This window comes from Saimiri boliviensis, chromosome 8 (assembly GCF_048565385.1).
Source record: "Saimiri boliviensis isolate mSaiBol1 chromosome 8, mSaiBol1.pri, whole genome shotgun sequence".
Lineage (NCBI taxonomy): Eukaryota > Metazoa > Chordata > Mammalia > Primates > Cebidae > Saimiri > Saimiri boliviensis.
In genome coordinates this window covers 1,747,314-1,773,224 of record NC_133456.1, presented here as the reverse complement: position 1 = coordinate 1,773,224, position 25,911 = coordinate 1,747,314, and the positions used below count along the sequence as shown (strand labels likewise).

Below are 25,911 nucleotides of genomic sequence, written 5' to 3'. Positions count from 1 at the left end.
TTCATTTAAGATAAATAAGATAAATGAACTGAAGCACTTAAAACAGTGTCTGGCATGTGGTAAGAGGTCTATACATAGCTACTTCAGTTGATTCTCAGCACCCTTTCTCTAAATTTCTAGCCAGTGGTTCACAAATGAATCATCTTTACCATGAGGCAGCTCCTGCCCAGAGCCAACCAGCTCTGCTGAGGACTGCATTATTCAATCACTCAATAAATCCTTGCTGAGGTCCAACTCTGTAGGACACAGGGATACAGACATGAACAACAGAGGCCCTGTGCTCACAGAGTATGAATAATAAACCCATTAGCAAGTACTATTATCTCCATTTTGCATTTAAAGGCTCACAGACGCCCAAGGCCACAGAGCTAACATGTTGGAGCTGTGATTTAAGAACAGTTCTATTTCATTCCACAATCTCATACTATTTGTATTAAGACATGTCTCCTGCCACTTCAAGATGACAGCAGTGGTTGAGAGAACACATAAAAATTTAAAAATAACTATGAATTCAAACATACAGCTTTTGCACATAAACAATATATGAAAACAAAACATCTTTATTGAACAGACTAAAAGGCTAGGGGTTTGTGAATTTATATTGCTCACATTTTCGTATAATTCTGGAAGGCCGAGGTGGGTGGATCACCTGTGGTCAGGAGTTCGAGATCAGCTTGGCCATAATGGTGAAACCCCATCTCTACTAAAAATACAAAATAATTAGCCGCATGGCTGGCAGGTGCCTGTAATCCCAGCTACTTGGGAGGCTGAGGCAGGAAAATTGCTAGAACCCTGCAGGCGGAGGTCGCAGTGAGCTGGTATCGCACCACTGCACTCCAGCCTGGGCAACAAGAGCAAAACTCCATCTCAAAAAAAAAAAAAAAAAAAAAAAAAGGAAAAAAAAAAGAGAAATAAAATAAGGTAGTCAGAACAAAATTGCCTAGCACAATACCTGACATAGGAAGGGCTTCATTTCACAAATGTTTGTTGAATAAATTAATGTTAAACCAGGATTTTTCCTTTACTGTGTTTATCTTCTTATAAGAGCTAAGTAGATACAGCATAGTGATTTAGTAGGCTCTGGACCCAGACCACCTAAATTTGGGCCTGACTGCCACATTTTAGCAGTATGACCTTTGGCAAGTTATTTAAAAAGTCTTCAAGCTTCAGTTACTTCCTCTGCAAACTGGGGTAATAAGTGTTTTTTGAGAGGATTAAAAGAGTTAATCAAAGGCAAGCATTTAGAATGGGCTTGTATATGGTAAGTAATGAATCCATGATAGCTATCATTATTACTATTATTTTCTTTCTCTAAATTGGAGTAGTTTTGCTTGGCTACCTTAATATCATATTAAATGACCAAGACCCAAAATGATTTATTTTATTGAGCCTTTTCACTTATTTGATACAAGCAAAAATATCCTCTAGTCACATCCACAATTCTAAAACAAAAACAAACAGGCAAATGATGACTAAAAAGTATGTCGAAATAGCACCTAATTATGTAGAGTAATTTTTAATATACAACATTCATAAATAACAATTTTTAAAATTTAACTTTTTTTTTTTTTGAGATGGAGTTTCGCTCTTGTTACCCAGGCTGGAGTGCAATGGCGGGATCTCGGCTCACCACAACCTCCGCCTCCCGGGTTCAGGCAATTCTCCTGCCTCAGCCTCCTGAGTAGCTGGGATTACAGGCACGCGCCACCATGCCCAGCTAATTTTTTTATATTTTTAGTAGAGAGGGGGTTTCACCATGTTGACCAGGATGGTCTCGATCTCTTGACCTCATGATCCACCCGCCTCGGCCTCCCAAAGTGCTGGGATTACAGGCTTGAGCCACCGCGCCCAGTAAAATTTAACTTTTATAATAAGGAATTGGCTGGGGGGTGGCTGCTGGAGGAAGAGATGAGTAGAATAGACCACTGTTCACCTTTGGCCATTTCCTGTAAATAAATTAAGTAAATAATTACAAACTATCTTATAGTCCTCTTGCAGTAGACACATCCTTACCAAGATCCACCATGATTTCAACTAACTTAAACCCAAGAAATACTGACTAAAGGAACTACAGAGGAAACCAAAGCAGAATCTACTTCTCACTGCCAACTGCACTGTATTTGTATCCATAGATACAAGACAACAGAGAATCCCAGAATTCTACAGTGGGAAATCCTGGAACTTCAGAGATCATCTAGTCTCAGGTCAGGGGAATCCAGTAGGGGATGAGGAACAGGGTAGAGGTCAAGGGAAAGAGTCCCTGGTCCTTGTTCCATTCTGAATGACCTCATGGGGCCAACCTACCCAGTAGTCTCATTTTATAAGCAACAACACAGACCCAGGCCAATTAAAGGCAAAGCTGGGATCAGAGGCCAGGTTTCCTGATTCCCAGCCTACACTCCTGAAGGTCATCATTCTATGGTTATGACAGTCACAGATAACAAAACATTAGGCTGTGTTAAACTGACAGCTAAGCAGGTTATTTTCCTTGCACACTCACCACGTACTATGTCAGCACTTTATGACGAGTAAAGCATCATTATTTGGTGTACACAAAAGCAGCTTTCCTGTTTTTTTTTTTTTTTTTTTTTTTTTGTAACCTGAAAGTCCCAAACCACTGTTGCAATTACAAAATTTTTCTTTACCCTAGTATGCACTCCTGGGCCAAGCACAGATCCATTAAAAATCTGCCAAGAGAAACAATGAAGTCACTGATAATACAAAGCATGAGAGTATCATGAAATTCATGTCTTTGTTTTCTTCCTCTAGATACTTAATTACTTCTCATTACTGATCATTTTGTGGTTGTTGGCAGAGGGGCACGGAAACTCCACCACTGTAAACATGCAGAGACACGTGCTCCTCAGTAGACCAGAAGTCTGCACACGATGGGTCTGTTCACAAATCCGATGTGAGCACCCCTTCGTTAATCAGTGAGAATGTTGATGCTACTACCCCCAGCCTCCAAAGAGAATTGGTGGTCTCGGTAAAACTCTAATTTCTTTAAAAGAATCACAAACACACTATAAAAGTGTTTCAGGTCATTCCTTTTTTACCACTGACGAATATCATCACTCGCAGAGGACCTGTGTGCTCTCTTGTCACATTTCATGGAACCCACTGTAAGAGTGAGGCGAGGAAGGTAGAGTGTATACAGAGCTCCATTCGGTCTTCTGTTGCAGCTCAGGGCCGCCTTAAGCTAAAAGCGCACTACTTGTGAGCAATGTTTAACAAATTACCCTGCTAAATCAAAGTTTACGTTATCTTAGTATTCTGAAGGGCATAGCCTGGATTAAGTTGATGAGGGCAGAGAAATTCTCATTGATGACCAGCAAGATACAAGTTGATTCTTATCAGTAGGCGACTGTTTCACACATGACTATGTGGGTAAGAAGAAAGCATAGGGATTCTTCATGCAAAATGAAGAAACAAAAACCGAACCCTATGTACTTCCAGGAAATGAAAAGAAGTGCCGGGAGCGGTGGCTCACGCCTGTAATCCCAGCACTTTGGGAGGCCGAGGCGGGTGGAACATGAAGTCAAGAGATCGAGACCATCCTGGTCAACATGGTGAAACCCCGTCTCTACTAAAAATACAAAAATTAGCTGGGCATGGTGGTGCGTGCCTGTAATCCCAGCTACTCAGGAGGCTGAGGCAGGAGAATTGCCTGAACCCAGGAGGCGGAGGTTGCGGTGAGCCGAGATCGCGCCATTGCACTCCAGCCTGGGTAACAAGAGCGAAACTCCGTCTCAAAACAAACAAACAAACAAACAAACAAACAAAAACAAACAAAAGACATAACAGCTCTGTCATTCATGTGTGAACATATCTATAAATAAAGCAGAATGTAATATTTACCTATATTGAATATATTTATGTACCAACCTTCCATTATTTCTATAGCCCAGAGTAAGGATATTCCTAGGTGTTCGAGAAAATGCAATGGGGGTGAGGAATATAATTAGAAATGGTATTTATGTCTAATTTTTCAATTTTTTCTTTTTAGAGTATGTTTTTCTTTTTTTTTTTTTTTTTTTTGAGACAGAGTGTCGCTCTTGTTACCCAGGCTGGAGTGCAATGGCACGATCTCGGCTCACCGCAACCTCCGCCTCCTGGGTTCAAGCAATTCTCCTGCCTCAGCCTCCTGAGTAGCTGGGATTACAGGCACGTGCCACCATGCCCAGCGAGTTTTTTGTATTTTTAGTAGAGACGGGGTTTCACCATGTTGACCAGGATGGTCTCGATCTCTTGACCTCGTGATCCACCCGCCTCGGCCTCCCAAAGTGCTGGGATTACAGGCTTGAGCCACCGCGCCCGGCCTAGAGTATGTTTTTCTAAGGCGCATAATATACTTTGCTAGTACATGAATTTTTTTTTTTTTTTTTTTTTTTTTTTTTTTTTGAGACGGAGTTTCGCTCTTGTTACCCAGGCTGGAGTGCAATGGCGCGATCTCGGCTCACCGCAACCTCCACCTCCTGGGTTCAGGCAATTCTCCTGCCTCAGCCTCCTGAGTAGCTGGGATTACAGGCACATGCCACCATGCCCAGCTAATTTTTGTATTTTTAGTAGAGACGGGGTTTCACCATGTTGACCAGGATGGTCTCGATCTCTTTACCTCGTGATCCACCCACCTTGGCCTCCCAAAGTGCTGGGATTACAGGCGTGAGCCACCGCGCCCGGCTTACATGAATATTTGTATAAATAAATACATATACACACAATGAGGTTTTTCCCAAACTTATCTCTTACACATCCCCAACCTCCTATCCCTACACAAAAATATACCTTCTTCTATGCCTTCGCTTTTCTCAGATAAATGAACCCTTCCCTGGCTACCTAGGGAGGAGCCAGTGGCAGCTACTACCACACGTCACCGCTCATCTGTACTGTATTTGTAAATAGCCTCTTCAGTAAGGCTATAGGCAGTTTTCAGACAAGGTGTTTGCACCAGAGTTTATATGCATTTGTCTCAGGCAATATAGCATCATGACCTGATGGCATGGTTTTTCAGACTGTGGGTCCCTGAGCTAGGTTTCCTAAACTCAAATCCCAGTTTTGCCACTTACGAGCTGTGCAACCTTCAATAAGTTTCCCATGACTCCCTTTGTTCACTATAAAATGGAGATAATAATATTCCCTACCTCACAGTGTTGTTATGAGACTTGGAGGAGCTACATATGGAAAATGCTCAGAAGAATGCTTAGCCCACATAGTAAGTGCTCCCTTACTTCCCACTTCACAGATCAGGTCAATGGGCGTAAAGAAGGTCTATGTCTCCTTTTTTTTTTTTCTTTTTGAGACAGAGTCACACTTTGTCACCCAGGCCGGAGTTCAGGATGCCATGTTGGCTCACTACAACCTCCACCTCCTGCGTTCAAGCGATTCCCGGGCCTCAGCCTCCCAAGTAGCGCGGATTACAGGCGGGTGCCATCACACGTGGCTACTTTTTTGTATTTTCAGTAGAGACAGGGTTTCGCCCTGTTGGCCAGGATGGTCTTGAACTCCTGACCTCAGGTAATCTGCCTGCCCTTGGCCTCCCAAAGTGCTGGGATTACAGGCGTGAGCCACTGCACCCAGCAGTGGGGTCAATGTCTTAATTAAGTTGCACAGATAATTTCTGACAGAATTCTTATCACCTAACACAAGGGAAAAACGTGCAAGAATGTTTGAAGTAGGATTTTTTTTTTTAAGTAGGATTTTGTCAAATACCGAAAAAAAAAAAGTATTTAAAAACAGTAAAATTCTGTTCCTGGGTTTTGGCACCAAACATAAAATAAATAAATAAAAACGGTAAAATGAATCTCAAAAATCTAGGATGAAAAAGCAAGTTTTAGAAAGATACATTCGATATGTTATTTATATAAGGTTTGAACACATGCAATACTATACACTGTTCAGCAATATATATACATGTTTTTAAACATATAAAACATGCAGGGGGGCCGGGCGCGGTGGCTCAAGCCTGTAATCCCAGCACTTTGGGAGGCCGAGGCGGGTGGATCACGAGGTCAAGAGATCGAGACCACCCTGGTCAACATGGCAAAACCCCGTCTCTACTAAAAATACAAAACATTAGCTGGGCATGGTGGCGCGTGCCTGTAATCGCAGCTACTCAGGAGGCTGAGGCAGGAGAATTGCCTGAACCCAGGAGGCGGAGGTTGCGGTGAGTCGAGATCGCGCCATTGCACTCCAGCCTGGGTAACAAGAATGAAACTCTGTCTCAAAAAAAAAAAAATGCAGGGGGATGAGAAATACCAAATTCAAGATTATGTGGATCCGGAGTAGGAAGGGAGGGAGGAGAATGGATTTCAGAAGAGATACATTCATTGTAATACATCTATAATACAGTACTTAAAAGTTGTCTTCTAATATATGATAAATTTTAAAATTTTATAAATTTGTGTGGTAGCATGTAGCTGTTTGTTATATTTTCTATACTTTTCTGGACACTTGAGTTTTTCAGATTTTTTGAAGAAATATTACAAACTAGAAGTAAGGTACTGGTGATGATGACAGTTTCATGATTTGTAGGGACAAAGAGTAAAATTAATAATCTGCTTATATGCCGCTGGAGTCAATTATAAGTTCAACTGATATTTTCTCTTCTAGTTAGAAACCTCAACAGTGGAAGAATTTTTCTTCCTATTATAAATTCATTTAGATGATTACATAATCAGATGTGGACCTTATGTGTCTTTTAAATATTAATTTGTTTTATATTGTTTCCATATTGGCTGACTACGTTAGGCAGCAGTATCCCTGCTTTGAAGATGAGGGTCCTAAATATAAGCCCTTGACTTACCCAAGGAAAGATCTAGAGTTTTAGAAGAATGTCAGGAATACAGGAATATAGCCAGGGACCAAACCTTCATTCCTTTAATACTAGACTTGGCCTTCAAAACAAACTATCCCAGTCATTCTGTAGCAGTAATTCTGCCATTTCTGTCTTAATGCACTTTTAAAAGCTAACCAGTTTTAAAAACAAAACAAAAAACCCCACCAAACCCCCAACAGTTTTTAAAGGCAATACTATAGAGTAGATCTGAAGAAAGTTAGAAGAAATAGCAGAGTCACCGTTTTACAATACTATAATTATGTTAAGTACACCTTAACTTAAGTAAGCACTTAGGCCATGGCTGGAGGTCTGACCTGGGTTCCTAAGGTGGAATGCTTGGCGGGTGAAGTTCAAACACAGCCTGTTTACCCATGGACATAAGTGGCCTTAATCAAAGCAGAACACATTTTTTAAAACGTTTACTTTAAAAGCAGAAGTGTAAATAAGGCTGTGATTTATGGATGTGCTAACACCCTTCCCTGCGGTAGACATCAAAAAGACTGAGTTTGGGCTGTGGTAAACATAACAAGAATGCAGACTTGTTAAAGCAGTAATAGGCAACTCTATTTCCATTAAGTGTCACAAATTGTCTTCCCTCCTTCCAGGCTGTAAGGAATGCGTTCCAGAGGCAGTGACACGGAGGGCTCAGCCCCAAAGAAACTTCCAAGACACACTAAAGGCCACAGTTTCCAAGGACCTAAAAGCATGAAGCACAGACAGCAAGACAAAGACCCCCCCAGGGAGTCGGATGTAATACTTCCCTGTCCCAAGGCAGAGAAGCCACACAGTGGTAATGGCCACCAAGCAGAAGACCTCTCAAGAGATGACCTGCTATTTCTCCTCAGCATTCTGGAAGGAGAACTGCAGGTCAGCTGGGTTGGAGTTATCCCTCTCATGCTTCAAATAAGGCTGCTTGTGAATTCGGTGTTCCTGCCATAGAAAAAGAGATCTGTGGTTCATACATGTGTGTACATAAAAGCTAAGCATAAGTATGTATACACAGAATTCTCCTCTGCCAACTCAAAGTGCAAATAATCCCATCTAAAGGGGCTGTCGTGATGACATGGGATTGGCGTACAGGCTGGGAAAGGTCACATCCTCTGCTGAGGCTGTTTAGGACTTTCAGTGCACATACACACATCAGTAGCAATAACACCAGATGACTTCAGGATTGGTTTAAACCACAACAGATGCTTTTGTACCCCATGTGAACTGGGTCCTAGACTTGTCTTTGCATAATTAACCTACATGAAAATCTAAAAACAGCGGCTACACCTATGGAGAATTTTATTTCCTACCCTCTGAAAATCCAGATGCTAGTGGTATCATGTTATCTGCTTCTCAAACACAATATTAAAAAATGTGGGGCCAGGCACGGTGGCTCACGCCTGTAATCCCAGCACTTTGGGAGGCCGAGGCGGGTGGATCACGAGGTCAAGAGATCGAGACCATCCTGGTCAACATGGTGAAACCCCGTCTCTACTAAAAATACAAAAAAATTAGCTGGGCATGGTGGCATGTGCCTGTAATCCCAGCTACCCAGGAGGCTGAGGCAGGAGAATTGCCTGAACCCAGGAGGCGGAGGTTGCGGTGAGCCGAGATCGCGCCATTGCACTCCAGCCTGGGTAACAAGAGCGAAACTCCGTCTCAAAAAAAAAAAAATGTGGTCCTCCAATGTTGTATAGTAATCACTTTTTAAAACATCAATTGTTTAATTAGACTATAAGAAGGATGAAGAGATACAGTTTTGATACCTTTTACGAAAGTGTGAAAATGAAACACGATTCATTTATATTTCAAAGACAAGAAAAAGCACTGCCAGCTATCATGAAAATCACTTGCTGAGGCCGCTGGTAAAGACAGCAGGCTTTCTGAAACACTTTTTGTTCCTACAGGCTCGAGATGAGGTCATAGGCATTTTAAAGGCTGAAAAAATGGACCTGGCTTTGCTGGAAGCTCAGTATGGGTTTGTCACTCCAAAAAAGGTGTTAGAGGCTCTCCAGAGAGATGCTTTTCAAGCGAAATCTGCCCCTTGGCAGGAGGACATCTATGAGAAACCAATGAATGAGGTATGTACCACTTCAGGGGTGTGTACCTGCGAGGCAGCCGAGCACAAGCCCTGCAGATGAGCATGATCTGTAACTCCTCTGATTCCTTACAGTTTTACTTTCTAATGCACTTAAAGTCCACACAAAATAAATACAGCAAGTTCTACAGGAAAGTTAAAAAGAAGGAACCATAGACAGGATGTGTCCACTAGGTGTGTTTCTTGACATAAGCTAGAATCTACCAAATGCCAGAGAATGCTCCCTCCCTTTCACGTGCATGTGCAGGCATGCATGCACACACGCATGCACACACACACGCACACACATATGCACACACACACATGTGCTTATACACACACACACACACACACACTCTGGGGACTTGCAGGGCACCCAGGCTGTACAAAAAACAGATAAAGTTCAACCATAGAGGTTAATTTCTTTGAAAAAGCTGAGGTATTATGTCACAGAAATTTTAAGCATTAATGGAAATAATCTGAAGAACTGTCCAAGAAGTAGAGGTTTTAAAAACATATATTTTAGATGAGTGTATACCGTCTTTTTCCTTCAAAAGTTTAAGAACGGCAAAGACCTTTCCCCCATCAAGTGGGCCTAGCAATTGCAAAGGCAAAGGTGGGCAGTCCCAACAGGGCCGCCGCTGCAGAAAAGGTAGTACTGCTTGTTCTCTTACTTGCTGACATTTCTGAAACCCTTTGGCATTCTTCTTTTATTCTTCTATTTTCCTCTGAGACCTTCATGGAAAATTTCATAATTTTTCATTTTTACAGAAAAGAAACAGCTAGGAACATGAGTCAAGGATGGAGAGTGAAAGCAAGTTTCAGACAAATTTCCCTCACATAAACTCCGGCAACCTACCTCAGGACTGACCTCTAATGTCCTTGCTATTCTTGTCTTTGGTGTCTCATGAGAGAAGACTACTGTCTTGCCAAATAGTGAAGGAGTGTGGTCATACGGATCTGCGTCTCTAAGGGGTGAAGATGAGACCACCCAAAGTCTGTTGACTTGCTCTTTAATCCAAATTTTAAACAAAAGGAACCAGAGCTGCATTCAAGTCAATACTGTTAAAACTGTATCCTTGCTCCCAACGTATTAACTGTGAAACGGTGTCAGGTGCCAATTCCCCAACACCTGTGAGCTCAAATGCAAATTAATGATCACTGAACATATCCCTAACAAACTCTACAAATGGCATAACCCCTGAACACTTCAGTGTGAAATGAAACAGAATGATTCCAAACTTAAGTTCAAATCAGTGGGAAAACTGTAATTACAAAATAATTCTATTGTGCACATGCAAAACTGGAAATACCCCCTTTGTGCAAATGCTTGCAATCCTAACTCTGAAATTCCCCATAATCTGGCCTTGTTTTACACATACAACCTTCTTCGATCACTCTTCCAACAGATTCCTCTGTACATATACACCTCTCACATTGCCGCCTCCATAATTTGTCAATTTTCTGCTCTTTCTTCTACTTCCCGCTTGCAGATTTCTCTCTCCTCAGCTCAGTTTATGCAATTCCTTGAAGCCAAAATAATTTTATGTACACAACCCAATTGTGTATCCTTTTCCTCGGTCTCGAAAGTAATAGGAAGAGGGGAATGCCCAGAAAATAAACAGCGAAGGGGAATTCTGACTAGGATTCTCTAGACAAGGCTGAAGAAAATAAAGGGAGAGAGGGCAGCAGTCCCGCTGAGAGCAGCTGTGACTGGACCCTCATCATATCAGAATAAGCACCTTGCATGCTAAAGTTATTCTTTGGCATTCTCCGATCTCGAAGTGCTAACAGCCCCTCCTCTCTTTTATTTTCCTCATAATGTTCTTCTTGAAAAATCTAAAAAAATCTCAGTCATGTCTAGAGTAAACGAGAGGTGATTTATTTAATTCTTAAGGCAAAATAACTTAGAAGAACAAACTGCTCTCAGTTATTACATGACACGACAGGAACAGCGACTTAAGATGAAAAGCTGGTGGAAGCCTGGGAGATGGAACGTGGCTGGGTCCGGGAATAGGGGCAGCGGTGTGGTCAAGAGGGAGGGAGGAGGGAAGGACTCAGCCCACAGCAGTTTCGCCCTCATATTCCTTTCCAGCCTGTGGTTCTATATCAGAATTTACCACACACACAAAAAAAAGTTGGCCCGGCGCGGTGGCTCAAGCCTGTAATCCCAGCACTTTGGGAGGCCGAGGCGGGTGGATCACGAGGTCAAGAGATCGAGACCATCCTGGTCAACATGGTGAAACCCCGTCTCTACTAAAAATACAAAAAATTAGCTGGGCATGGTGGCGCGTGCCTGTAATCCCAGCTACTCAGGAGGCTGAGGCAGGAGAATTGCTTGAACCCAGGAGGCGGAGGTTGCGGTGAGCCAAGATCGCGCCATTGCACTCCAGCCTGGGTAACAAGAGCGAAACTCCGTCTCAAAAAAAAAAAAAGTTAAAAGCCTAAGGTATTCTTAGTTCTTCCAAAATATATATTACAGACAATATAAAAACATTTCGGATTTTTATCATACTATACTAAAAATGTCTCAGTATGATTAGCATAACCTAGGGCAAATCCTAAAATACTTAAGCAATGGTACAATTAAGCTTTTAAATTTCATTTTATTCATTTAGTGAGATAATATGTTTTGAAGAGCTAATGTATAGGAAAAGTCTTGGTGAAAGAGAAAAAAACTGTTTCCAGGTCTTGGCACTGAAAAAAGCAGTCTTGGAGGACTAAGGTGAAGTTTAAGAGGTGCGTGAAGTCCGGCGTGGCTGAAAGTTGGGTAGAATCGGTGGGAAGATAGGGCTAACGTGCGGGAGGTGCGGACCGTGAAGGGCCTTTTGAGAGTGGAGTAGCCCCGCTCGTGAGAAGTCCTGCTGTCAGGGGTGAGCACACACTGCAAGGAGGTGAGGCTGGAGGACGGGAGGCCGCTTTAGGAGGTCATGGAGTGAATGAAGGGCACTGACTCCCTCTAGCCTTCCTACCCGTTCTCCACAAACAACCACCCACCAACATACAAGGGGAAAAAACCACAGTGGGAAGCAAGGGTGAATTAAATAAACCTTCTATTTCTTTGGGTTGAATAAAGTTTAATATGCATATCTTGACAATTATAAGCTCTCCAGGGAAATACTTTTTTTTTTTTTTTGCATTTAGAAAAGCATCTTTTAGTAATTCATTTATGCTTTACTGAAAACCTACTACAATTATTCATGTACTGATTCTAATGTCAGTCTTGTGACAAATTAAATTGAATGTATTTTCTAAGTCAACTAATAACTACCTAAATTAAACCTGATCCTATCACTACTTCACTCTCTAATTCCAAAAGCAGTTGATTTGAATTTTCCTTACAATAAACTAATGTTTGGGCAACTGAAGATAAAATGTTCAGAGGGCTACAGCGGTTTGAGACAAATTTCCATGACAATCAACACTGTGGCCTCCCTCTCAAATGATGTTTTTTTGTTTTTTGTTTTGTTTTTGAGACGGAGTTTCGCTCTTGTTTCCCAGGCTGGAGTGCAATGGCGCGATCTCGGCTCACCGCAACCTCCGCCTCCTGGGCTCAGGCAATTCTCCTGCCTCAGCCTCCTGAGCAGCTGGGATTACAGGCACGCGCCACCATGCCCAGCTAATTTTTGTATTTTTAGTAGAGACGGGGTTTCACCATGTTAGCCAGGATGGTCTCGATCTCTTGATCTCGTGATCCACCCGCCTCGGCCTCCCAAAGTGCTGGGATTACAGGCGTGAGCCACCGCGTCCGGCCCATATATCTATTTTAATGGAAATAGCTTGATGTATAACATGTAAAACATGAGCAGGTACTGGTAGAGAGATCCAAGAGGCACATACTGGTAGAGAGAATAATCGGGTGGGCTGGTGCCGAAGAGATCATCTAGAGCAGATGCGAATCCAACACTGTGCGAGGATCCTCTTACTGCCTGTCATTCCTTTAATGTAGCTTCTCAGGAGAGAGACGTTAAGAGTGTCAGAAAGAGGTGATGTGGAAACTGTTGATACCCACAGGGGCACAGATTATTCTCTCTAGAAAAATTTGATGACAATAAAAAGACTCCATTTATGTTGAAATGCACCCGAAAGTATCAATTAAGGAGAATAAACACTAAACAAGGAGATTAAAAAAAAAATTCCTGAATTCATCAAAACAGGAACACTTCTAAACGAGTGAAAGATGGCAGTATTCTAAACAATGTGTTAACAGGCTATAAATGTGTTTTCTTTCATAGTTGGACAAAGTTGTGGAAAAACATAAAGAATCTCACAGACGAATCCTGGGACAGCTTTTAACGGTAGAAAAATCCCACAGGCAAACCATACTGCAGCTGGAGGAAGAAAAGAGAAAACACAAGGAATACATGGAGAAGAGTGATGAGTTCATGCGCTTACTAGAGCAGGAATGTGAAAGGTAAGGCTGCTTTCGACAAAAAGCAATGTCCCATTCTGCAACCCGTGGGCTGGCCACTGGACCAGGTGCCAGGGATACAAAGATGTGTATGACACAGTCTCTGTTCTCAAAGATCTCACAGTCCAGGGTGAGGGAAAGGATATGTTTAAAGACGTTATCAGTACAATGTGTGAATAACCAGATGTGATAAGGCCTGTGGAACCATAAAGGTGGGGCCGGAAACTCTTCAAGGCAGTGCCACGTAAAGGCTGCCAAGGGTAGGAAATAGGAGTCTGGTCCCTAGGCAAACAAGAATGCAAACTAGCCGGGCGCGGTGGCTCACGCCTGTCATCCCAGCACTGTGGGAGGCCGAGACGGGTGGATCACGAGGTCGAGAGATCGAGACCATCCTGGTCAACATGGTGAAACCCCGTCTCTACTAAAAATACAAAAAATTAGCTGGGCATGGTGGCGCGTGCCTGTAATCCCAGCTACTCAGGAGGCTGAGGCAGGAGAATTGCCTGAACCCAGGAGGCAGAGGTTGCGGTGAGCCGAGATCGCGCCATTGCACTCCAGCCTGGGTCACAAGAGGGAAACTCTGTCTCAAAAAAAAAAAAAAAAAAGAGAATGCGAACTATATTCATGACAAGGGGTGAAATACATATGTTCGTACAGAAGTGAGAAAAGAATCTGCATTCTGAGGGAACGCCAGCTTTTCACATGGCGACAGCACAGCCCATGGCTGTAGGGCGAGAAAAGGAAAGCCTCGCCTTGAGCTACTGGACTTTATACCATTGGCCTGAAGGAGCAAATGGAAAATTGTGGAAGGGAAAATGAGATGATCTGTTACGCTTTCCTAATAAACGATTAGGGGACCGTGGAGGAGCAACTGGAGGAGCTTTAGGCTGGGTGGGGGAAGCTCACATGGGAGGCACATGTCTAGACGAGAAAGATGAGGGGGTGTGTTCCAATGGCCATGAGGCTGGAAGGAGGCGTGGGCGCAGGGACTACTTACGATGTCTAGTCGGTATGAATTAGTGACTGCCGAGAGGGGAGAGCAGAGCAAGGGAAACATGGAGTCACTGAGCAGCACTCCCAGCTATTCACCACCACATGCAATATGGGAATGGGGCACAGCTTTCCGTATTGCAGGATTTTGATCAGGCAGGAGGGTTTATATTTGGTGAGTGGTAGATGAGTCCTGGTTTAGACATGCTGAGTATGAGATATCTTGATATATATTTCAGTATCTGGTGAAAATAACAATATATATAAAGTCAATCTATGGTTGGATATGTAGGTCTGCAAAAGGATGGGCTGGTGATATGTATGTGTAGTAGTGACAGCTGAAACTGTGCATGTTTGGTGTGGTGAGAAGAGATAATGTTGAAAGGGGAACTCTAGACTACATTAAGGCTTGGCAGTTTTCTGAAAGAAAAAAAAAATGGTGGAAGCTTAGAAGAATCAGAAAACAAAGAAGGCAATGAAATGAAGCAAGCAAAGACGTTAAAAAAAGAGTGTACAGTCAAATAGCACCAAATAATGCAGAAAAGAATGAAATGTCCCAGGATTTGGCAATGAAGAAGATTCTGAGGAACTTAATGAGCCATTTCAATAAAGCAGTCAGGACAGAGGCCAAACGGCAATGCTTTGAAAAACAAAATAAGAAATAAGAATGTAGGAGCTTAAATGTCAACTAGTATTTTGAGAAGCTTAGCTGCAAAAAAGGAGAGTTTGGTTGGTAAATATTTTCTTTCTTTCTTTTTTTTTTTTTGAGACGGAGTTTCGCCCTTGTGACCCAGGCTGGAGTGCAATGGCGCGATCTCGGCTCACCGCAACCTCCGCCTCCTGGGTTCAGGCAATTCTCCTGCCTCAGCCTCCTGAGGAGCTGGGATTACAGGCACGCGCCACCATGCCCAGCTAATGTTTTGTATTTTTAGTAGAGACGGGGTTTCACCATGTTGACCAGGATGGTCTCGATCTCTTGACCTCGTGATCCACCCGCCTCGGTCTCCCAAAGTGCTGGGATTACAGGCGTGAGCCACCGCGCCCGGCCTGGTGGGTAAATATTTTCTAACCATGTGTAGGGTAGATTATTTTATTCTACTTTGACCCTCTATTCCGAACCACCGTGGACAGTATAAGCACTCTTATAAAATTTAAAGGACAATTAACCCCCTGAAAAGCGTTAATACTGAAAAGATGGAAAGTGACCAATCTTGGCAATGTCAAATTTTTACTGGGCATTTATCTCACTTTTGTTATTGCCATGTGTACTTTTATGAGTTCCAGTGCTAATGATGCCACATTCTAACAGTCACAGAGAAATGCAGAAAAAAATAATTACCTGTGAGCTCTCCTTTCCAAAATTTTAGAAATTTCAACTGGCTTATCCAACTACTTCCAATTCATACTTCAGCTAGGTAACTTAAGTTAGTTACTTCAATATCTAGGCTAATAGCAAACTCCCATTTCTTTTCCACATACTTTATGAGTGATACTTCTTTGGAGTGCCAGAGAATCCATGGCACTTACATTCACTCAGTTTTTTCCAGGAAGTTTATTTTTCACTACATGGCACAGAGCGGGCAGAAGAAAGGTCTTATTAACTTGCTCCTCACGAACTCTGAAATATCTGCAGGGGCACAAGAAATCCGGCACCAAAGGAAGACTGGACTCAGGCATTACAATATCAGATTTGTTATTCAATGAGACAACGTTATATTAAACATTATTTTGAACCCCTGTGGTTTGGTGCTAGTGGCCTCGTTTGGCTTCCATACTTACTTGGCACTAACTGGCTGAACACAGACACTTTCATCTTGCATTATTATGGACATTTACTGACCACGGTCAGAGTGTTGCCTGCCATAGATCAAAGAGGTGCAGGCTGTCCCTGCCTGGGGCGCTTACCACATTAATAAAAGGGCAAGATGATACAGATTTATGATGGGAATGTGAAAGGCTGTTGGAGGAGAGTTCTCATATTCACTGTGTATCTCGCCTATCTTCTGGAGGAAGGCTGGGGAGGGCTATCCTGATGTTACTCTGGAATATTGGGAGGCAGATGGCAAAGATTATTTCAACCAAGAGAGCAAGGAGGAGCAGCACTGGGAAATGGGAACAAAAGATCAGTGAGAATAAAGGCCATGGGCTGCAGGAAAAGCAAAAGGGTGGGAAAGAGTGTAAAGTATATACCACTGAGTCAATGTATCAAGAACAGTATTTCTAAATATACAAAATGAATTTACGAGAAAGAATGTAAGAGATCTTTATTTTAGCTTTATAGGATATAAAATTTCCTTTATAGGATTTTTTGCCTTGAAGAATAATTAAAGTGAACATACCATTAACAAGAGGTAGGAAAAAGTGTCTATCACTCCCTGTTTAGCCATTCCAGAGACAGGAGAATATTCATCTCTTTCTATATGCCAAGAAACAGTTTCCAGATGGAATTGTGTGAATGTGACAATATATATTAAACCAATTCTTTTTTTTTTTTTTTTTTTTTTTGAGACGGAGTTTCGCTCTTGTTACCCAGGCTGGAGTGCAAATGGAGTGATCTCTGCTCAGCGCAACCTCCGCCTCCTGGGTTCAGGCAATTCTCCTGCCTCAGCCTCCTAAGTAGCTGGGATTATAGGCACGTGCCACCATGCCAATTTTTTGTATTTTTAGTAGAGACGGGGTTTCACCGTGTTGACCAGGATGGTCTCGATCTCTTGACCTCGTGATCCACCCGCCTCGGCCTCCCAAAGTGCTGGGATGACAGGCTTGAGCCACCGCGCCCGGCCTTAAACCAATACTTAACTCACTTGATGCGTAAGTGATTTCCCTTACTTTGCCTGGACAACATCACTATTTCTGTATCTTGGTACTGCCCGCCCATCCGCGTCCACCCTTCCTGCCTTCCTGCCTCTTGCTGGGAGACTGCAGGCCTCATGAGGCATAACTAATTTCTGCCTGTTTTAAGGCCATGTGCATCAAAGTAGTATTAAATGAACAGCACGTAACTAAACAGGAAGTGTGGGAAATAATGACTTCAGGTAAGTCCGCTCAGAGGAGGGGCTTCCACACAAGAGTGTGAAATACCCCTAGCGTGCCTTGATGCTATGATAGCAAAACATACCATCACTGACTCCTCCCAACTTACTAACAGTGCTTTCTCTTAAGCACACAGCTGCCTCGCAGGGAAGTGCGACTAACTTATCCTAAAGGGTCAAAGAATAATGTTCACTTCCTTCCTCAAAGTGATGTAAACCACTCCCGAGCTAGCAACCCGCCCAGCAGTGAAACAAAGATATCATAACCCCAGTAAAAGGGCAGGTTGGGTGAAGACAGATACAAAGGACTATCTGGTTGAAATGCTGACATAAACACGGTAAGGGTTTAGTGCTCATATTCTAAGTTTTGGGTTGCATCTACCTGGAAATAAAACGAAAATTAAGAAATACATGATTGAGGTAGTTAATGAGACCTCAGAGGATGTAATAATGGATTTCAAATTAAGGCTCAATTTCTGTGTTTTCTTTGGAGAATTTGTTTTATGTGGAAAACCCTAAAGGAGACTGATGTCACACATTGAGTTCAGGCCAAAATGTTTGCCAAGTGATGTCGCTGTCCTAATCAGTAAGCAATTGGCTTTCCCACTGAGGGCGGGTGGGGGCAGGGACCAGCTCAGGAAAGCCTGTTCCCAAGCACGTTCATGCAAAGTTTCCTTAGCTGTAATCTGTTCGGTTGGGTCTGTCCATATGGTAATAGTCTATCCACGTTTCATGACGACCTTCTATTCACTGACCAGCTCCAACATGTGGCTACGTGTGTCACCAATGACCTGAATTATGTACTTGGCTGAATTACAAGTGGAGTCTATGTAAAAGGTTTTTTACACAAAACCAATGCCAATAATTTTTGGCCTTTCTGTATGGCTTCACAGGAAAGCCAAAACAAAAGTCACTTTTAGTCAGTGTAATTTTGTAAAACTTTCCCATAAGTGAAATGCCAATTTGGTCTGTACTTTCAAAAAACCTTGCATATTTTTTTCTTTTTCAGTTTCAAAGGAGGAAAAGGCTCTGAAGGGAAAAAAAAAAAAAAAAAAGTTGCTTTTTTTTTTTGAAATCATGCATTCTTTCTTAGAATACTAAAACAAATTATGTATGCTAACCATATATGTTACTGTGTTTCTGGTCTTGAAATAACAACTCTACAAGGAAACAAACATTGTTATGGCAACTCTGTATAACACTGTGGGTTCAACCATGGATTTTGTCAAAGCCTTAAATTACTTTTTTTTTTTTTTTTTTTGTTGAGATGGAGTCTTGCTCTTGTTACCCAGGCTGGAGTGCAATGGCGCGATCTCGGCTCACCGCAACCTCCGCCTCCTGGGTTCAGGCAATTCTCCTGCCTCAGCCTCCTGAGTAGCTGGGATTACAGGCACGCACCACCACGCCCAGCTAATTTTCTGTATTTTTAGTAGAGATGGGGTTTCACCATGTTGACCAGGATGATCTCGATCTCTTGACCTTGTGATCCACCCGCCTCGGCCTCCCAAAGTGCTGGGATTACAGGCTTGAGCCACCACGCCCGGCCCTTTTCATAAAATCTTGGCCAAGTAGGTTAGCACTGACAATTCAGTTTTGTCAATCAGAAGTTCAAATGGTAGGTTCTCAGAAGCCACAAAGAAAGGAGTCAAGGTAGAACTAATCTCTTGTTTCAATAGAATGGTGGTACAGAGGCCACAGGGCCCTTTGGAGGAAAGTCACCAGGGGTCCAGCTTCAGGTAGTTGCTGCATTGACCACACCCTGGGGAAGTTGTTTGCTGTTAAGTTTTAATGAAGAGCAAAGCACTTCCAGGTCTCCTTTTGGCTGAAACAACTATAAACAAGTATTTTCACCATCAATCCTTTTCTATTATGACAGGCCTATTTTTCCAGACTGCCATCAGACAAGGTGCCTAAAACACTGCTTGAGCCATATTTGACCCTACGTTAACTGAGTATATCAGACCACTTTTAAAGGTTTCTGTCAAAAACATCAAACGTTCTTTCTAGAAGATTTGGATACTCCCTTGAATGAGTTAATTTAACTAATTTTTAGGTGCAACTCATTAGTCTGAAGCTAGTGCTGCTTGCCATACATTTACTGAAACAAAGCAAAAGAAAAACAACAACGGATTAATTATATATGTCCACTGCAAGCCAGGTCCCATGCTAGATACTGGGCGAAGAAGGTAGATGTGGCTTTCACTTACATACAATCCTGAATATCTGCTCATTGTGTAGAACAAAGACACCAGTGCAGGCTTTAAGACCTGATACTGATTCTTCCAAGGCATTATGAGTTCATGATGGGTGGAAAAAAAGGTACTGCTATTGTAAAATAATGTGATAACATTAATGCTCATGAAGACAGACTATTCAGGAGAAATCAACAAACACATTAAACTACTTTACTAGAGAATTCAATATCGTGCCATTAGATTTTTCAGTTTCTTTGGTCTTAAATCTCAGCTTTTAAGGATATCCCACAAAGCAATACACAGTGGGTATAAAGCTTTAAAAAAAATAAAGTCTACTTAAAACAATATTTTGAAAGCCAGCAGTTTTAAATTTCATACACACTAAACTATTGTTGTAGAATACATTGTACTCAAATGCAATCATTTCCTTTCAGTTTTTCTGGCAAGGAGTTATTTGTGTTACGTATTCTCAAGACTATGTCTTGTAAGTATTGAAATGGATGCCAGATCTCCATTTCACCTTCGTCAGGGACATCTAGCTCTTTGCCAAAACAAAATGGAGATCCACCACAAACACACATTTTGTTATTGTAATTCTATAAAGAATTACATGATCGGCCTTGTGTTCACACATGCTAGACTCAACACAGGATCTGAAAAGGGATGCAGAGAGATTGATGACTTCACGTGGGTACTAAAAAACCATTTAGGACCGTACACCATGACTTAACTTTCAACAGATGTCACAAAACCATACTCTTAAAACTGCACAATTGGGCGGTTTCCATACAATGCCTTTTAACTTTAGAGTTCAAAATTCAGATAGAGTGACAATACTATTTGATTGCTTTTCCTTCCCAGAAACTTATTTTTTCTAAACAAAATTCTACAAATAATTTCGAATGTGTATTTGAATGTATATGATGGTGAATTTATTGCTTACAAAAGAATATTATGAATGCTAAAAAGAAAACATTAACAGGCCTAGTGAGGGATGAACCAGGAGCTTAGCGATAAGGGGCGTCTGATCCGCAGAACCGATCTGTAGCCATGTATAACCTTCGGCAAATTCCATTCCTCAAATCTTTAGGTTTCTGGCATATAAAACAAAGGCAGGCTATATGATTACTGTGTCCCTTTCACGCCTAAAAATTTGTGATTATGTGATTGTTATCAACAAGTAAATTTTATCTCAAGCCTAGGATTCTAACTCCACTACCAAAAGAGGTCAGTGAGAATGACAGTGACTACTACCAATTTTATTTTATTTTATTTATTTATTTTTTTTTTGAGACGGAGTTTCGCTCTTGTTACCCAGGCTGGAGTGCAATGGCGCGATCTCGGCTCACCGCAACCTCCGCCTCCTGGGTTCAGGCAATTCTCCTGCCTCAGCCTCCTGAGTAGCTGGGATTACAGGCACGCGCCACCATGCCCAGCTAATTTTTTATATTTTTAGTAGAGACGGGGTTTCACCATGTTGACCAGGTTGGTCTCGATCTCTTGACCTTGTGATCCACCCGCCTCGGCCTCCCAAAGTGCTGGGATTACAGGCGTGAGCCACCGCGCCCGGCCTACCACCAATTTTAAATCTAAATCTGTATGTGCATTCTTAAAGGACATCTAGATTTCAGTGTATCCTACTGCTTCCACATATTTGAAACTGAACCTAATATCATCTTTGCAAATCCAAGTCCACTCACAACCTTTCTATCCCTGTTAATACCACCACCATGAATCAATCTATCAGATAACTATCAAAAATTACAGAAATCTCAGAAGCCAAGAATTTAAGCTAGAAAAGACCTAGCAACAGACCAATGCTTTGATTTTTTGAATTCAGAAAAGTGAGGCCTGTCAAGTCTCAGATAAAAAAAAAATCACCAAATCTTGCAGTGAAATACTTGCAGAGCCAGACCAGAGGCCAGCTCTCCTGATAATATATTTGATGCTGTTCTCCATAGAAGCATTCCAAAGGACTCAAACCTTGTGCTTGGTGTTATTGGAGATCCAAGACACAACTAAAATATAGTTAAAAAAAACCAGACACTCAAAATAATCTGTAGATAATTTAGGAAGAATGCAGATGTTCAACACTATGGAAGATCAGGTAAAAAGGAGAATAAAGACAGTAATTATCCAACAGCCAGCACAGCCCTAGGAGAATGCAGGACATACATTAAATACTCTATACATACATCTACTAACTAGCTGGTGGTTACTAGTTCAACAGCCCTATAAAACCGGTAGCCAAAAACTGAATGTGGAAGGTAACTTCAAAAATTCTGTTCCATCTGGACTGAAAAATATAAAGAGGATGAAGAGTCATTAAACCACATCAAAATGGAAATTTTTACCTCATAAGTGATAATCAAGGTGGAATATTAGATTTAAACTGTATCCTGAATATGAAACTCAAAGATAAACGTTCCTGGGAAGTGTATTAATTCCTCAGATGAGAAGATGAAGCCAAACAGCTTTGGCCAGCCATGAAGATGATGGCTGGAACAAGTGATGAGCAAATGTCACTGCGCAGAAGGGCCTTATAGAAGAGCGTAGGGCATCAGAGTTAAAAGCACAGACTCGGCCGGGCGTGGTGGCTCAAGCCTGTAATCCCAGCACTTTGGGGGGCCGAGGCGGGTGGATCATAAGGTCAAGAGATCAAGACCATCCTGGTCAACATGGTGAAACCCCGTCTCTACTAAAAATACAAAAAATTAGCTGGGCATGGTGGCGCGTGCCTGTAATCCCAGCTACTCAGGAGGCCGAGGCAGGAGAATTGCTTGAACCCAGGAGGCGGAGGTTGCGGTGAGCCGAGATCGCGCCATTGCACTCCAGCCTGGGTAACAAGAGTGAAACTCCATCTCAAAAAAAAAAAAAAGTGCTCAGTGAGCTTTACCACTGTATTAGTCAGGGTCCTGCAGAGAAACACAACGTGTGTGTGTGTGTGTGTGTGTGCGTGTGTGTGTGTATAAACCTTTATTACAAAGTATTGGCTCACATGATCCTGAAGGCTGGGCAGTCCCATGATCTGCTGTCTATAAACTGGAGACCCAAGAAAGCCAGTCATGTATCCCAAAGACCTGAAAGCTTAGGAAGTCAATGATACAGATTCTATTCCCAGTCTAAAGCCCTAAGAATCAGCAGTGGCAAGGACAGAAGATTGATGTCCCAGTGCAATTAATCCAGGCAGTTATTTCAACGTGCCTTCACCTTTATGTGCCATTCGGCTCTCAACAGATTGCAGGATGTCTACTTACACTGGGGAGGGCAGTCTACTAACCGAAATGCTATTCTTTTCTGGAAACACCTTCACACCCAAAATAATGTTTAACCAGCTATAAGGACACCCCATGGCCCAGTCAAGTTGACACGTAAAATTAACCATTACAAGCATCTTTCTTCAAATTTGCCTTTCTTCAAAGTAGTTTATTTATGTACTCTGCATGATACCACTGGGCATTTTTTGAGTCACCAAGAAAGCATTTAAGTAGACCCTATACTGGGTTCTAATAACGTGACAATGAACGAGAGGTTTCAAGGGGTACATTGTTTAATATAGGGGAGATAGACACAAAATCAAGTAAGTGGGGATACAGCAGAGGCATTAAATGAGGGCTCATGCTCAAGGCACTATTTCCTTCAGTGTAGGCGTATTAGTGAACGTCCTAGTGATGTAACATTGTATGACACTGAGCTGGGCAAGACAGTGCTCAGTGAACTTTTTTTTTTTTTAACCATTAGACCCATTTCTTCTTTTTGGTAAATCATTCTACTTAGATAAACAGAAATGTTAGTTTAGCGATATTATGAAAAACATTAGCCTTCCATTTGTGTGAAATCAAGACTTAACCAAAGTGATGGTTTTTAAGTACACCCAGAGACTCCAATGCTCCTCTTGGCTTGCCACTGTTAAAAATCCTCACACTAGCCGGGCGCGGTGGCTCACGCCTGTAATCCCAGCATTTTGGGAGGCCAAGGTGGGTGGATCATGAGGTCAAGAGATCGAGACCATCCTGGTCAACATGATGAAACCCTGTCTCTACTAAAAATACAAAAAATTAGCTGGGCATGGTGGCACGTGCCTGTAATCCCAGCTACTCAGGAGGCTGAGGCAGGAGAATTGCCTGAACCCAGGAGGTGGAGGTTGCGGTGAGCCGAGATCGTGCCATTGCACTCCAGCCTGGGTAACAAGGGCGAAACTCCGTCTCAAAAAAAAAAAAAAACCTCACACTAATTGCATCTTCTTGTCTAAAATTATTGTGAAAAACTAAATATTCCCACTCTAAGGTAAGTGGGCTTACTTTTGATATATTTTGTTACACAGCCCCTTCTTCAGGGCAAGAACATAGGAGAAGCAAAATAAATATTTTTTTGAATGAGTGAGTAAAATGTGGGAAAAGCTGGCTAAAATTTTATTATTTTCCATTAATCTCTCATCATGAATTCACTTCTGGATTCATTCCCTTTGGTTCACCTGCTTATAGGGGAATGGGATCTAAGACAAGCCCATTTTGATGGGGAAAGCAGAATGAGCTTGTGAGTTTTGGGATTATCCCCAAGAAGGCAGAAGTAAGGGTGTATGGTGCCCTTATCATGGAGCTAGAAGAAAAAAATGATCCTAAACAGGGATTTTAAGATTAAACACATTAGAGACACTAACTAAAAAATCACCAAAAACAACTGACTCAATTCATACTTTGCAGTTTTTCACTAACAAAAATATTTTTTCACTAAGAAAACATTGTGACCATTTCCCCAAATCACCAAGTACTCTACACCATAAATATTAAAGTAGATGGATACTACTGTATCACACAGATGTATCACAATTTATTTAACAAATTCTCTATTGTGCGAATTTATATTTCTCCTTTGTCACTATTATAAAGAATACGATCCTGAATGGCCTCATAGTCCAATTAATTTTTATGCCTTTCTGATTATTGTTTTAGAGTAAATTCTTATATGTGAAATTGCCGAGTCACAAGTTATAAACCTATTTAAGGATTTTGAAACCTATAGCTAAACTGCCCTCTGTAAAAGAAATTTTACGATTACTAACAACGAAGAGAGGCGATTTCTTACTTTGTAACTTTACCTGGGACTAATCTTGAATATGACCTCAATTTAAACATGATACAATATTATAAAGAGTACTAATGAATGTTTATGACATGAATCAGACTTTCCCACTGACTTGGGCTTTGTTTAGAGATGTGTTGCTTCTGGAAAAAAAAAAAAAAATCCAACATATCAAAAACATTCTTAAAGATTATGACATTTTTTTGAAAGAGTATTTTCACCTTGTCTATATAATTTCAGTATATTTCCTTTTACCTATCAAATTCAGGTTTTCATGGCCTAGCGCCACTGGTCTTCCAAACAAAATAAACTTCTGCTGCTCATTCTCTGAAAGGTGTGGGGTTTCCTCATTCATATATCCTACATCAAGCCTTAGAATACAAATCCAGCATCCTGGCTCACCTTTCTCACCACATGACATATTTGGCAATAGTTCATAACACTTAGAACAGGCCCCACATGGTCCTACAAAGTCTGATTTGTTTAAAATTGTGGGATCTAAGGCCCACTTTGCCAAATTCCCCCGCTAATTTAAACTCAGTTTGTTTGGAGTGTGTGAATTCTCGATCAGTTTCCTATTGAACTCAGTTCTTACTTGCCAATCCTCACCTCTTTACATTTCCTTTACCTGTCATACACATACACTCCACTTATTTCCATGAATTTCTCAGTCACAGTCTGAAATACCCTAGCTGCCTGACAAACAGGTAACTTGCAGCTTCAGAAGATTTTCCGAAGAAAAACATTAGCAAGATTCATGAGACTGAATATGTGTTTTCTATGTTTTTTCTTTTCTTAAAAATAAGTAATTTCCAACGCACAGCTTTTGCACTCTCTATCTTGCATATATGCTTCAGGGTCCCCCCACGCATTCTTCTCACTTCCTACTCCTCAGAGATAATCCACCCTGAATGGGTTCTTGTATTTATCTTTAAAACATGATTACAAGCATGTATCAGCAATTCATGAAGATCATACAATACTTTTTCTTTTTTTTCTTTTTGAGACGGAGTTTCACTCTTGTTACCCAGGCTGGAGTGCAATGGCGCCATCTCGGCTCACCGCAACCTCCGCCTCCTGGGTTCAGGCAATTCTCCTGCCTCAGCCTCCTGAGGAGCTGGGATTACAGGCATGCGCCACCATGCCCAGCTAATTTTTTTGTATTTTTAGTAGAGTTGGGGTTTCACCACGTTGACCAGGATGGTCTCGATCTCTTGACCTCGTGATCCACCCACCTCGGCCTCCCAAAGTGCTGCGATTATAGGCGTGATCCACCGTGCCCGGCCGGGGGTTACAATTTC

At 41.9% G+C, this 25,911-nt stretch overlaps 2 protein-coding genes across 4 annotated transcripts in view; one reads left to right on the top strand and one right to left on the bottom strand.

Annotated features, from left to right (window-relative positions):
• Window positions 1-25,911, bottom strand: part of CMSS1 (cms1 ribosomal small subunit homolog) — a 361,157-nt gene that overhangs the window by 228,876 nt on the left and 106,370 nt on the right. The window lies entirely within an intron of this gene.
• Window positions 1-25,911, top strand: part of FILIP1L (filamin A interacting protein 1 like) — a 276,807-nt gene that overhangs the window by 167,567 nt on the left and 83,329 nt on the right. For all 3 annotated transcript variants that reach the window (XM_010331394.3, XM_074403540.1, XM_074403541.1), the window contains 3 exons: window positions 7,441-7,702; window positions 8,731-8,904; window positions 13,136-13,314. In XM_010331394.3, the coding sequence (XP_010329696.3) occupies window positions 7,451-7,702; window positions 8,731-8,904; window positions 13,136-13,314 (605 nt within the window). In that variant the 5' untranslated portion in view covers window positions 7,441-7,450. Of the gene's footprint in view, window positions 1-7,440; window positions 7,703-8,730; window positions 8,905-13,135; window positions 13,315-25,911 lie in introns of those variants that run through there.